The sequence below is a fragment of the Cryptomeria japonica genome, chromosome 4 (assembly GCF_030272615.1).
Source record: "Cryptomeria japonica chromosome 4, Sugi_1.0, whole genome shotgun sequence".
NCBI classification, from domain to species: Eukaryota; Viridiplantae; Streptophyta; class Pinopsida; order Cupressales; family Cupressaceae; genus Cryptomeria; species Cryptomeria japonica.
In genome coordinates this window covers 384,836,686-384,851,877 of record NC_081408.1, presented here as the reverse complement: position 1 = coordinate 384,851,877, position 15,192 = coordinate 384,836,686, and the positions used below count along the sequence as shown (strand labels likewise).

Below are 15,192 nucleotides of genomic sequence, written 5' to 3'. Positions count from 1 at the left end.
ATTTGACTCAATCTAGACCTGATATAATGAATGTTGTATGTCATGTTGCTAGATTTCAAGTTGATCCTAAGGAATCTCATGTTACTGCTATCAAAAGGATATTCAGATATTTGAAAGGAACAATTGATTTTGGTTTGTGGTATTGTAATAATGATGACTTTACTTTGAGTGTTTTTACAGACGTTGATTGGGCAGGTGATGTTGATGACCAGAAGTGTACTACAGGTGGTGCATTCTTTTTGGGAAAGAAGTTGGTTTCTTGGGCAAGTAAGAAGCAGAATGTTATTTCCTTATCTACTACAGAAGCTTAATACATTGCTACTGTAGTAATTGTACACAGGTAATTTGGATGCAGCAGATGTTGAAGGATATAGGAGTTATTTATGATGAGCCTATTGCTATGTATTGTAACAATTCTAGTGCTATCAATATTTCAAAGAATCCTGTGTTGCATTCCAATACAAAGCATATATCAATCAAGTTTCATTTCTTGAGAGAGAAGGTGAATGAGAAGGAAGTCAGATTGGAGTATGTATCTACAAAGGAACAGATTGCAAATATCTTTATGAAGCCTTTGCCTAAAGATACTTTAGAGTATCTCAGAGATAAGTTAGGGGTAATTGCCCCTCCTGATGAGAACTAAGGTGCATGGATTTGAATCAGTCCAATGAACTTCACAGAGGTATTTTATGCTTTGGATTGATGAGTGAGGATGCTACTCAGGGGGAGTAGTCAATATCAGTATTGGTGGTTTAACTATTCAGATTTGTGGGGACAGAAGCTTGATCCCTGAGCCTGTCATTAATGTCAAACGGGGAGAGAAGCATGTGAAAAACTCTGTAAGAGAGCAGAGAATTTTGAGATTTTAGTTGTTTGTCAAAGGGGGAGTTGATCCTTGTGATTTTGAGGGAGATTGCTGAGAGTTGATTTCTTTCTTTGCATTGATTGTTTTTCACATTCATATGTTTCCATCAATGCCAAAGGGGGAGATTGTTGGATATTGGCTGATATGTTGTCATTGATGTCAACATGTGGAGATTGTTGATGAGGAGATTGTTGGAAAGTGTTCTTCTGTGTATTCTAGTGTTGCAGTTTGATTGGATGAGTTGGTTTAGCCTGTGTACTGCAAATGAGCTCATGTTGTTGGCAATTTGGCATTAAGTTGTCATTGATGTCAACCGGTTTGGCAAGGTCACCGGTAAGTAAGAAGTGGTGACCGATATGATGGCAATACACATGAGAGTGAGCAAACAAAAGGAAGGCTACTGGTACACATGACTTGGGTCATCTACAGGTAAAGAAGGCTTACTGGTAAGCCATAAACCGAGATGAAGGTTATTTGTGAGTTATGAAGGCACAACAACCGGTGAACAGAACAAAAATGATGTTTGATGGTCATACCGGTAAGGTACACTAAACTGGTAGTCAACCTTGGTCGACAAAGTATGTCAAACAACATAGGAAGCCTAGCAAAGGTGGATGTCGACAAGCATGACACCTGGATGCCAAGTGGAGGTATTGCATAGGTCTGTGGAGTGTGCATCGATGCAACAAATCTGCAGGCAAATCGGCTTTTATGAGGAACCCGCAAGTCACGGAGGATACCAGAAGATTGCGGCTCGAGGAAGGAAAGCTCGAAAAGCAATAGCACTAATCTTGCAAGAAGATTTGATCTTCGTACCTGTTAGGTGAAGGAAACAGCAAAGCCATTAATGGCGAGTGACAGAGAAAAGCAGAAAAGCATGGTGCAGATCTTCAGATTTAGAAAACGCACATTGGAATGCGAAGTTCTGTTGGTAATTGAACGTTGTCATAAAGATCATATCCCTGAAAAGCAAATCGAATCAAAGGGGATTTGGATTGAGTTGGAAAAGGAAAACCTAACACGGCAGTGTTTGAATGCATTCTTGGCGGGAATCCATGTATATAAATACATGAGCTCAAAACAGAAAGGTGCGATGCTTGAGAAGAAGAAGAAGAGTGAAGAGAGCTTGAGTGCAGATAAGAATCATTTCCCTTAGAACTTATTCTAAGAAAGTTGCAGAGTGAGTCAACAAGCAAACCGGTGAGAGGGTTTAGTCGGCAATGATTGAGTATCGGTATAATTGTAGCAGGTTCAACAGTTGAGCAAACTAGTAAGGTGCGATTGAGCAAGATGGCATCCAAGTGTGACACAGTGACTTGTGAGATTGTGAGAGAGAGAGAGAGAAGACAGGCCAAGAATCAGAGAGAGTGATCTCATAACTGGCAGAGATCTATTTGACCAAAGAGTTGCAAAATTCATTTGCAACAAGAAGCCATAACTGTATCTAAATTGTATTTCAATATACATCACCAACTTGGAGCTTGGTGCAGGGGTTGGTGCTCCTTGGAATGGTGCCCTAAATCAATAGGGTTTGGTGCTCCTTGGGTTGGTGCCCTAAATCTTTGTAATTCAGTGTTTCACTTGTGAGGCTGGATTGGAGCAGTAGTCTCCAGCAGCATTTCTCATTGAGGTTTTTCCCATATTGGGTTTTCCTCATACATTTGGTGTTGCGGGCTGCATTTGTGTGATTGTCTTCTTTGGTCTCCTCATTTGCTTTACTGGTTTGATTGGTTAGTGCTTAAAGACAACAACCGGTATTTTGAAGTTGCCTTAAAAACAGGAAGAGCCTAAGAACCACTGAATCACCCCCCTCTCAGTGGTACTTTGTGTTCAACAATTGATATCAGAGCATAGGTTCCCGGTTATATTATAAACCTTGGGTAGATTCTAAATCTAGAACACAATGGCAAGAAATGAGTTTGCTTCCTCTAAAGCCCCCATGTTTGATGGATCCAACCATGCCTTTTGGAGCAGAAGAATGAAGACCTATATTTCCTCCCTTGGTTTTGATGTGTGGATGTCTGTCAAGAGTGGGTATGTTGTCCCTAGTGTTCCTCCCACTGATCCGAATGCCAAGAAAGAGTATGAGAACAATGCAAAGGCCAAACATGCTATCTTGAGCGGCTTGTCTGATAATGAGTTTGTCAAGGTCATGCACTATGCATCTGCCAAGGAGACCTAGGATAAACTGCAGAGGTTATTTGAAGGAGATGCAAAAGTCAAAGAGGCTAAGCTGCAAGCACTAAGGGACCAACTTGAAGGCATCAAGATGAAGGAAGATGAAAAGATTGCAGACTACCTTCACAGATTTGATGAAACTGTGAACACCATCAAGGGACTTGGAGAAGATATTGCAGATGAGATCCTTATCAAGAAGGTACTTAGGTCTCTTACACCTAAGTATGATACAAAAGTGTCTGCCATAGAAGAAGCCAAGGATTTGAAGATCTTTTCAATGGATTAGCTATTTGGCTCACTAACAGCCTATGAAATGATAACAACCGGTGATGCTTCCTTAAGGTAAGAGGCAGCATTCAACACCACCTAGAAGGACAAAGAAGTAGTTGCTCATAAGGGATCTAGTGAAGACTCTGATGCAAAGGTAGCAAATTTTGTCAGAAAGCTCAAAAGAGGATCTGGCAAGCATAAAGGAAAGCTACCATTAAAATGTTTTAACTGTGGTAAAGTTGGACACTTTGTTGCAAAATGTCCTTATAATGAAACCGGTGGGGATGAGTCAAGAGGGTTTAGCAAATCTGTCGACAAAGATAAAGAAAGAAATGTCTACCGGCAAGGAAGGAGAGACTACCGGAAGAAGAACAACCTATATACCATTGAGGATGATACAACAGATGAAGAAAGTGCATCAGAAGATGACTACCATGAGAATGACAGAAAAGTCAATCTCTTTATGGCACTTGATGAACCGGTTGGTGAAGACAAGGAAGAAGAGGATATTGAGGCTGAAGTGGATTTAGAAGGAGAGCTTATTAGAGCTCTTGAGGAACTGAGTAAAACAATAACAGAACTCAAGAAGGTCAAGCATGCTGCAATAGATGAACAAGGTCTCTTGAAGCAATCCCAGGATGAGTCCAGACAAGTCATATCTGACTTGAAGCTACAGCTGAAAGAAACCAAGAGAATATGTGAAGTTACATCCTCTAATCTGATGAAGAAGGAAAAGGAGCATCAAGATCTAGAAGCAGAAATAGTGAAGCTCGGAAAGGAGCTTGAAGAAAGTAAGGATGAAATAAAAATAAGGAGCAAATATGAAGGCAGCACCAAAGCCTTAGACAAGATGTTGAGCAAACAGAAACAATCCAAACATATCGGTGGCTTAGGCTTTGAAGGTCAAAGTTCAAACAGCAAAGACACATCCGGCAAAGAAATAAAGTTCACCTCTTCAAATGAGGGTGAAGAAAAGAAGACATTCACTGTAGACAAGGATACCGGTAAAAAGACATATGCAGATGCTGTTGGAAATCGCCACACAAACCGGTATACACAAGCAATGAACCGGAGGCCACACTCATGATACCGACATGCAGACTCAAAGAGAAATGCAAGAGCTGACTATGAAGGATTCACCAAAGTCAACAACATGAAGAGAAGACCCCCAGTGAGGCAATCCTTTGCAAGACCCAGGCAACCTAACCGGCATGTTTCAAACTTTCATAGTTACTGTTACCGGTGTAACAAATTTGGGCATAGAATCGCTGACTGTAGATTAAAAAATAAGCCCTCTATGAGTTATGAAAGTAAAAATCCTTTTAATGCACTCTGGGAAATAAATGTTGCATGTTATCAGTGCAATGGATATGGTCATAGGATTTTTCAATGTAGGAATAATAAACCGGTGCCCTACAATAATTTTAAGGATTTATCCTTAAATGGAAATGTGAAATGTTATAACTGTAAAGAATTTGGACACATAGCAAGGTTGTGTAAAAACAGAAAGATCAAGCAAAAGAAGACAAATCCTGATCAAGAACCGGTAGTTGAACCTGACAAGAAGAAGGAAACCAAACCGGTATGGGTTGAGAAAGAAAAAGAAAAAGCAGAATCAAGTCTAATAATGCAGACTACCTTACATGCTAAAAGGAAAAATCTATGGGTTGTAGATAGTGTTTGCTCCAGCCACATGACTGGTGACATAAAGAAATTCATCAAACTTGAAGAAATGGTGGTTCAGTAAGATTTGGAGACAACTCGTCCATCAAAATAAAGGGAAAAGGCATTCTAAGTATTGATGGAAAATTGAAGGCACATGATGTATATTATGTGGAAGGCCTAAAGCACAATCTGTTGACCGTGAGTCAGATGTGTGACAAAGGTTATAAATTCACCTTTGACTCAACCGGTTGCCAGATAAAGAAAGAGTACCGGTCAGGTTATGGCAGAAGGAAAGAGACCAGATGGTAATGTTTATAATCTAAAGAAATGCTATGAGTTCCGATGCATGTTAGGACAGGTTGATGAAAGCTGATTGTGGCACCGAAGATTAGACCACATAAACTTTGATAACCTAGTTACAGTAAGCAGAAAGGGGTGTGTGAGGAATATTCCACCCATCATCAAACCAGTAAGAACATTTTGTGATGAATGTGTGAAAGGAAAGCAAACTAAGGTGAGCTTCAGGACAAAAGAGCACAACACCTCAAGACCACTTGAAATTGTGCATACAGATCTGTGTGGTCCAACTAGGACAAGAGCACTTGCCAGTGAAAGACATTTTATGCTTTTTATTGATGATTACTCAAGAATGACATGGGTCACCTTCCTGCAAGATAAGTCACAAGCATTTGACAGATTCAAGATCTTTAGAAAGATGGTGGAGAAAGAAAGTGGGCGCAAGCTAAAATGTCTAAGATCAGATCGAGGTGGACAATTCACATCAAATGAATTTGAAGATTATTGTTAAAAACATGGAATTAGAAGGCAATACTCAACCCCTAGGACACCACAGCAAAATGGTGTGGTAGAAAGAAATAACAAGACAGTTAAGGAGATGGCCAGAACCATGTTAAATGAGGCCAGTCTGCCAGACACATATTGGAAGGAAGTTGTTCATACTGATGCATATACTTTGAACCGGGTTCAATTAAGAACAAACAGCAGAATGACACATTATGAGTTGTGGTATGACCGGAAGACATCAGTCAAATACTTCAAAGTATTTGGAAGTAAGTGTTTTATCAAAAGAGATATGGATGGTCTAGGTAGTTTTGACTCCAAGAGTGATGAAGGAATCTTCCTTGGTTACTCGTCTAATAGCAAGGCCTACAAATGCTACAACAAAAGACTAAGAAGAGTCATTGAGAGTGTGCATGTAAAAGTTGATGAGGACATGTACAAAGGAAGTCAAGCACAGGTTAACCGGTATGATGATTCTGGTGATGAAGGTGAGGAAGCTCAGTCAGACAATGAACCAGAAGAAGCATCCAAGAAGACTCCCAACCAGTATGTGCAGTTGAATCACCCGGAAGAGCAAATTCTGGGAAATAAGAGTGATGGTGTGCAGACTATAAGAAGACTTGCCCAGAATGATGAACAAGTCAACTTCTGCCTCATGACTGAAGTAGAACCTAAAACATTCAATGAGGCCAGCAAAAGACAAGAATGGATGGATGCCATGGAAGAAGAACTGCAACAGATTGAGAAGAACAAGACTTGGGAATTAGTCCCTAGACCGGAAGACAAGAACATCATTGGCACTAAATGGGTCTACCAGAATAAAATGAATGAAGAAGGTAAAATTGTTAGGCATAAAGCTAGACTAGTGTGCAAAGGATACTCTCAGGTAGAGGGAATTGACTTTGAAGAAACATTTGCACTGGTAGCTAGATTAGAAGCAATTAGAATGTTTCTAGCCTTCTCTGCCTACAAGGGTTATAAAGTATATCAAATGGATGTAAAATCTGCCTTCCTAAAGGAAAATTTGGAAGAAGTGTACATGGAGCAACCGGAAGGGTTTTTGCTGTATGATGATGAAACATTTGTGTGTCAGTTGAAGAAAGCCCTGTATGGTTTAAAGCAAGCTCCTAGAGCATGGTATTCAAGGTTAGATCAGTACCTAAAGGAGCAAGGATTTAAAAAGGGGAGTGCTACATAAAGAAAGATGGAAACCAAATGATCATTGTGGTTGTGTATGTAGATGACATGATTTTTGGAGGCAAAAAGGACACCCTCTGCAAAGAATTTGCTGATCAGATGCAGTCAGAATTTGAGATGTTAATCCTTGGTGAATTGATGTACTTCCTTGGTTTGCAGATACTACAGCAAGATAAAGGGTATCTTTATCTCACAAATCAAGTATGCAAAGGAAATGTTGAAGAAATTTCAACTGGAGGATTGTAAACTGGTAAGTACCCCCATGGTGACCGCAAGTAAATTGAGCAAGAATGATGAATCACCGGTGGTGGATCAGACTTTGTACAGATCCATGATAGGCAGTCTCTTGTATCTAACTGCTTCTAGACCGGATATAGTACAGGCAGTGTGCATGGTGGCCAGATTCCAAGTTGCACCTAACCAATCACATATGAATGTTGTAAGCAGAATCTTTAGGTACCTACAAGGGACACTCAGTTATGGATTGTAGTACCCTAATCAAGGGGAATTCATATTAGAAGCATATACTGATGCCGATTGGGCAAGTTGTATTGACGACTGGAAGAGCACAAGTGGTGGTGCATTCTTCCTAGGTGACCAATTGGTCACTTGGCATAGCAAGAAGCAGGACTTAGTCTCTCTATCAACTGCTGAAGCAAAAAATATTGTTGTTGCTACATGCTGCTCTCGGGTGCTTTGGATGAAGCAGACCCTCAAAGACATACACGTGGACCTCACTGATCCTATTCTCATCCGGTGTGACAATTCGAGTGCAATCAACATAGCTAAGAATCTGGTGACGCATTCCAGGACAAAGCATATAGCCATCAAGTATCATTTTCTCAGAGAAAAGGTTGAAGGACAAGAAGTAAAGATGGACTATGTCCCTACCGGAGAACAAGTAGCAGACATTTTCACCAAACCATTACCGGTAAGCACCTTTGAGTACCTCTGACACAAGTTGGGAGTTGTCATCTACCCTATGCACTTGAGCACGGAAGGATTTATATGGTTCAGGGGGAGTTCATAGCAATCTAAGGGGGAGCTCGGTATGGATCAAAGGGGGAGTGTACAGTACCCTTTGTCATTGTGTCAAAGGGGGAGAAATCTACCGGTATGAAGTGTCTTGCGGTAAGTTGACATCAATCCCAAAGGGGGAGATTGTTGGCAATTTGGCATTAAGTTGTCATTGATGTCAACCGGTTTGGCAAGGTCACCAGTAAGTAAGAAGTGGTGACCGATATGACGGCAATACACATGAGTGTGAGCAGACAGAACGAAGGCTACTCGTACACATGACTTGGGTCATCTACCGATAAAGAAGGCTTATCGGTAAGGCATAAACCAGGATGAAGGTTGTTTGTGTGTTATGAAGGCACAACAACCGGTGAACAGAACAGAAAGGATGTTTGATGGTCATATCGGTAAGATAGACTAAACCGGTAGTCAACCTTGGTCGACAAAGTATGTCAAACCGACATAGGAAGCCAAGCAAAGGTGGATGTCGACAAGTATGACAACTAGATGCCAGGTGGAGGTATTGCACAGGTCGATGGAGTGTGCATCGATGCAACAAATCTGCTCGGTTTTTATGAGGAACCCACAAGTCACGGAGGATGACAGAAGATTGCAGCTCGAGGAAGGCAAGCTGGAAAAGCAATCGCACTGATCTTGCAAGAAGATTTGATCTTCGTACCTGTTAGGTGAAAGAAACAGCAAAGCCATTAATGGCAAGTGACAGAGAAAAGCAGAAAAGCATGGTGCAAATCTTCAAATTTAGAAAACGCACATTGGAATGCGAAGTTCTGCTGGTGATTGAACATTGTCATAAAGATCATATCCCTGAAAAGAAGATCGAAACAAAGGGGATTTGGATTGAGTTGGAAAAGGAAAGCCTAACACGATAGTGTTTGAATGCATTCTTGGCAGGAATCCATGTATATAAATACATGAGCTCGAAACAGAAAGGTGCGATGCTTGAGGAGAATAAGAAGAGTGAAGAGAGATTGAGTGCAGATAAGAATCATCTCCCTTAGAACTTATTCTAAGAAAGTTGCAGAGTGAGTCAAAAAGCAAACCAGTGAGAGGGTTTAGCCAGCAGTGATTGAGTATCAATATAACTGTAGCAGGTTCAACAGTTGAGCAAACCGGTAAAGTCTGATTGAGCAAGACGGCATCCAATTGTGACACAGTGACTTGTGAGACTGTGAGAGAGAGAGAGAGAGAGAGAGAAGAGAGAGGCCAAAAATCAGAGAGAGCGATCTCATAAATGGCAGAGATCTATTTGACCAAAGAGTTGCAGAATTCATTTGCAACAAGAAGCCATAACTGTATCTAAATTGTATTTCAATAAACATCACCAAGTTGGACCTTGGTGGAGGGATTGGTGCTCCTTGGGTTGGTGCCCTAAATCTTTGTAATTCGGTGTTTCACTTGTGAGGCTGGATTGGAGCAGTAGTCTCCAGCAGCATTTCTCACCGAGGTTTTTCCCATATTGGGTTTTCCTCGTACATTTGGTGTTGTGGGCTACATTTGTGTGATTGTCTTCTTTGGTTTCCTCATTTGCTTTACTGGTTTGATTTGTTAGTGCTTAAAGACAACAACCGGTATTCTGAAGTTGCCTTAAAAACAGGAAGAATCTAAGAACCACTGATTCACCCCCCTCTCAGTGGTACTTTTTATTCAATAGATGCAGTTTAAAGGGTTTCTTGAATGTTGTATGTAGATGGTTTATTCCCATTTGCAGAGTTCCGCATGATGATTTGATCGAGTTATGAGATTCAGTATCGAAATGTTATGCAATTGTTCGTGTTATTCGATATTCTGGTTTATACTCCGTATTGCTCCGAAATTGCTATAGCTTTGGTTGCGAATGAGTGGAATGTGTTCTAGACGTTAATGTGTGTCCTCAGTTAGCTTGGTTCATGATTTGGATATCCACAAGCAAATCTTTTAGGTTGACAATCAGTTATATTGATGTTCTTGAGCTCTGGTAGAGAGATGATGATGATTCTAGTGATCCGAGTTGTTGCGGTTGTTGTGATGCAATTCACGTTGCTTGTGAATGTCTCTAGATCATGTTCTATGCATATCGGTGGTCCGCATTGATTGTTGTGCGCGGTATTGAAGATATTCCTTGTCCGGTGATGTTCTTCGTGTTATGCGATGTTCTTGGTGGTTGTAGCGTGTTACGGATGATCGAGGCGTAATTGTTGGAGGTGTTTCGTATTTGTGGTATTGATTTGGGTCGAGACTATGTCTTAGCCGGCATTGTTTTGGTCTGCATGTATTGTTGTAGCGTGTGAGGATCTTATTTTGTAATTTGTATTGAGGGTTTAGCCGACCTATATTTCATGGAATGAAGGGTTTGTATAAATAGATGTAATACTCATTGTAAGTGATCATGCTATGTGCGAATATTGTATCAATCATTCAATAGTAGGGAAGTTGAGTGAAGTTATGCGAAGAAGTGTGTTGCATATAGAGATGCTATTTTCATAGTTCATATGATCTGGATTGTAGTCTGAATGTTTTTGTAAGTCAGTGAGACTTCCTGTAAGGCAGTGAGTCTTCCCTTAAGGTTGTAGCCTTTCTGGGTTTCTTCTTTTGAGAAGTGAGCTCTAGGCAGTGTGCCTGAATGCATGCGCATTCCCATTGTAATATTCACATTTACTCCTAACAGGGTATTATCTCATTGTGGGTAGGTTGCCACCGTGGTTTTTCCCTTAACCGGGTTTTCCACGTCAAAAATCTTAGTGTTATGTGTGTTATTGATGTGGTGTTCATTCATGCTTTAACTGTTAATTATCAGATCTGTTTTGTGGTTTAAATTGCAATAGTTTTTGGTGCAAATTGATTCACCCCACCCCTCTCTCAGTTTGTTGCATTGTTGCCAACAATATATATATACCCAAAGAAAAAATGTGGCATACCACTGTACCCGATACCTGTACCTGAACCGAAATGAGTAACTTAGCTTCCAACAAAAGGCATGGTACAATCTAATTTACCTCTAGTGCCTTATCCTAGTACTGTATGAATATCTACCCATGACTACAAAGAAAGCTACTACCACTGATTCCGAGGAAATTCTATCAAAGAGATATACAAAACAAAATGATTTCATTCAGACAATTATAATGGGAAGATTTTAGAAAATGAACTGGATGTGGCTAGTTCACATAAAGAAGATTCACTGCCATACATGGGCATTGAGATTGATGTGGACAAGCAACCTATACTTTCATAAAGCAACCTGGCAATGTTGAGGATCAGCCACATGCTGTCCAAACTCTACACCCCATCCTAGATTCTAACATAGAGCATATTTTGACTTCCTCAATTAGTTTGCATACATCCATAGACGATTGATTGAGTTTCAGTTCAGTTTGGTACATCAAAAGACACTTTCGGCATGGCAATCATATTTTAATTTTTTATGTTTTAGTACGTTCATTCATAACAATAAATTTGTCTAAATATCATAGATAGCTTCTCTTCCCAGTGTATGTGATAAATGTTCTGGCTACACTCTATATTGCTAATGCATTAGATAGCAGCATAAATACATTTTTGGTATCAAATATGACAAGTATCCATAATAAAAATTTGAAATCTTTCTTTGTCACAACAAAGTAATTCCATTCTGACTACCTTAGCTGCTGGAGGCACCATGTAAGATATCTCAGATGATGCAGGACAGTTATCCCCATTTTGTTCCCCTTTCTTGTTCCCTAGTGACAACTTCCCATAGGTAATTTCACCAATCAGAAGTGCCCCTGCAGAACAATCCTGTAGCAGAGACCAAAGTAAGAATATTTATTAGTTGAGATTATCTTTCCATCATTTTTTAAAGCCAACAGATGATATACCTTTGGAAGTTTGTCATCTGCTGGAGGGCTGATGTACAATGCTTGTGTTTCCCTGTCAGAAGAGAATTAATTGGATATGCAAATGAAACAGTGATTATTATATTTAGAGAAAATCACATCTAAATAAGATAATTTACTTATAAATTGCATACATGTAAATCATCAGTTATAAGTGACCTCGTATCTTAAATCTCATTCAACCAAAGAAGTGAGTGTATGCTGTACTTACCCAGAAGCCAAAAGAGTAGAATTGAAGCTATCAGCCCCAGTCACTGACCCATCTGGATGTGAATAGAAGCTCAATCCTATAACACTCTATTCATGCCATTACCCAGAGTTAGATAAAATATATAAACCACTTGTTAAGAATAACAAACATATAAATATAAACATAATCAAAATAAAACAAGATACGTTCCTCAGATTGGACAACTGATTATTGTTCAGTGGTGAGCAAGGTTAACATTACTCTATGTATTGTGACAGTAATCTAATAAACAGCTGCTTTGAAAAATGTTAGCTGGTAGTTTAATATAATTTCCACTAGTCACCTAAGCTAGTGAAATATTCATCAAAATGCATTGCAAACTATGTTACACCAAGTTTTTGAGAGAGGGATGGTAGGGGGTATGTTTCCGGGATGGATTTTTCTTAAGGCCAATTTTTAGGCAGCAGAAAAAGATGGCTATTAAAACAAAAGGGAAAATTTTAAAATATCAAACATTTCAAATATTTATTTAATAAATTGACAGTCATTCATTATATGCCACATACAATATAGAAGCTTAATTCATAACACTAGAGTTGAGTTGACATTTCACATTAGAATTGAGAAACATTAATCAAATTTAATTGCTTTTATTGTTAAAATGCATAGTTATGATATAAAAATTACGGCAAAATGCCCATAGGCTGAAAGTTTCAACTAAAAAAAGACAAAAACAGAGAAAATTTGCCACTGCTCCTAACAAGCATCTACAAACACTGCAGCAAAAGGGAGTCTGAATCTGAGTCATTGCTAGTACGAGGGGCCGCCCCATCCAATCAAACCCATACCATCCCCTCATATGCCTCCTCATCAATCAATGTGGCATCTTCAAGATCAATATCCCGACTTTTGGCTGGAGTGACAATAATGAGCTTCAACAAAAAACTTTAGCAAAACTGGCCTTTAACTGACCTTGGCTTGCCCTTGAGCTTGAGAAAGTCATTTTGGGCAAAAAATCACTAATGTGGAAAAAGTGCACAGGCATTTCAATGTCACTTAAGAGACCCAGAATACACTTTTATACTTATGTGGCAATTGTCAAAGTGAAATTAAAAGAAAAAAGTGCTTTTTCACATTAAGGGCAAAACTCAACGTCAAACTTCAATATAAAACAAGTAGATGAAAGAAGACAAAAAGAAGAATAAGAGAGGATATGTAATCTTTGCACATCTAGTGCAGTTGTAGACAAAAAGGTGATTTACTTTGGAGAAGCAATATTTCAAGATCCTTTCCTTGCCAAAGATGACCTACTGTACAAGCAGTTGTTTCTTTTGTGTGTTCCAACTCTCCAATATATTCCACCATACTAGATGTTGGCATAGGTGCACTCTTCTTGCTTGGACAAGCTTTGATGCTCAATCTAGGGATACCATACATATGGGTTTTTCATCAATCAACCATATGAATTTGTATACTTCACATAACAACCACTACAAACTCAAACATTTTTCTACTACCTAGAACTTGTAGTATCATGTCAACATTCTTCCACAATGATGAATTTGAATCTTTTTTGAAGTGAGATTGATCTGAAATGAAGTAGGAGCATCCATAGTGGATAGGAGATTCAAATTTAAATTTGGCATTTTCTTCCTCAAATTGGAAATATTCCTTGTAGGGGTGTAGATTCTTGGAGTTACAAATTGTGACAACTCACAAATTCCCTCCTAAAAGATAGGTGTTCAAATGGGCACCCAAGAGTGAGGTATTGAGCAGTTTCTATTTTGGGGTCCTGTTGAGTGGAGTTGATGGTATAGTAGACTGATATTCTTGGCAGATTTGGAGGTGGAGGTGACAAAGTATCCAGAAGCTTTGAAGGCAATTTCTAAGTTGGATGGATGCCCTTCCCTTGATTGGGCATGATTTTTTGGGGATTACCAAAAAGTCAGATTTTGTAACTATGGTGGATAAAAGGCAAGTTTCAACATTCATTTGAGGATTTCCCATTTTCAAGTTTTTGGGAAGATTGAGGGGAAGAAGAAATTTGTCTTGGAAGAAATTGCAAGTCATTCAACAACAACAACAAATTGTAGCTTTCAGGATGCATAAAATGAAGTGTTTTGGCTTGTAGTTTCTTTGTTTTTGTGACGGATTATTATCAGTCTATATCAGATTTTGGAGTGTTTGTAAAGCCTGTAAGGCTTCCATGCAATGTATTTGCAGATTTACTATGTAATTTGTTCATTTCATGAACATTTGGATAACATTAATGAGAAGCAGTTTGCTGATTTTTTGTATTTACTTGCATATGTGAGTTGCGTTTTGTATGTGTTCTGGGTTAGGAAAATATCCATATCAGATTTCAAATCAAATCTTTAGATGATTTGCATATGTGGTTTGAGAGGGTTTTCAACCATTCATCATCATAGCAGGAGTGTTACTGAGTGTGTTAACAGATTTGCCGAACTAGAGGTAGTTTGCACCAGGACCTAAGGGTTGGATTGTGTGTGAGATTTTGTAATGTTACCTTTTGGGAGGACACTAAATCTTGGCCACTATACTTGTAGAATCATTGCAGGTTATGTATTTTCAGTTTGCTGTGGTAATTTGGACAGATTCAATTCGATGTTGTTTCCCTCTTTGAAAGCTGAACGCTGCTCTCTTGGATGAGTGCTATTGCTGAATGGTTCGATCTGTATTTGATTGCTGAAGAATCTTTGCTCTCTTAGGATAATTGATGTTACTTGTATTGATTTCCTCCATTCATTGATATGTCCCCTTCAATGCTTGGAATAAATTCTTCTTTATACTTTATTGGTGGAAGGGTCACCACCTTTCATAAGATTTGAGTCACCACTTTTCATTGTTGCCCTTGAGAATAATATATTAATCCTCAAATTGATCTCCCCTTTTTTATCTCCTCCTCAAATGAAAACTTCTCCCCTTTATATCCTCCAATGTGAGGGAGAGTCACACCTCTTCATAATGGTCACAACCTTTCACAATTACCACCTTTCGAAAGGGTCACAACCCTTCATCATTGCTGCCCCTTTGGAAGAGTCACTTCCTTATCTTCTTCCCATTAATGCTTCCTTAATTCCTTTGCTCCCTTCTTTCTTCCTTCCTCCCTTTTCTCC

The 15,192-nt window shown here is 39.2% G+C and overlaps 1 protein-coding gene across 1 annotated transcript in view; it reads right to left on the bottom strand.

Annotated features, from left to right (window-relative positions):
• The window catches only part of LOC131074641 (tripeptidyl-peptidase 2), a 284,234-nt gene that overhangs the window by 104,739 nt on the left and 164,303 nt on the right, over nt 1-15,192 (bottom strand). Inside the window, exons 25-27 of the mRNA XM_058011296.2 lie at nt 12,077-12,162; nt 11,848-11,899; nt 11,630-11,767 (exon numbers count right to left, since the gene is read on the bottom strand). Coding sequence (XP_057867279.2) covers nt 11,630-11,767; nt 11,848-11,899; nt 12,077-12,162 — 276 coding nt within the window. The remainder of the gene's footprint in view (nt 1-11,629; nt 11,768-11,847; nt 11,900-12,076; nt 12,163-15,192) is intronic.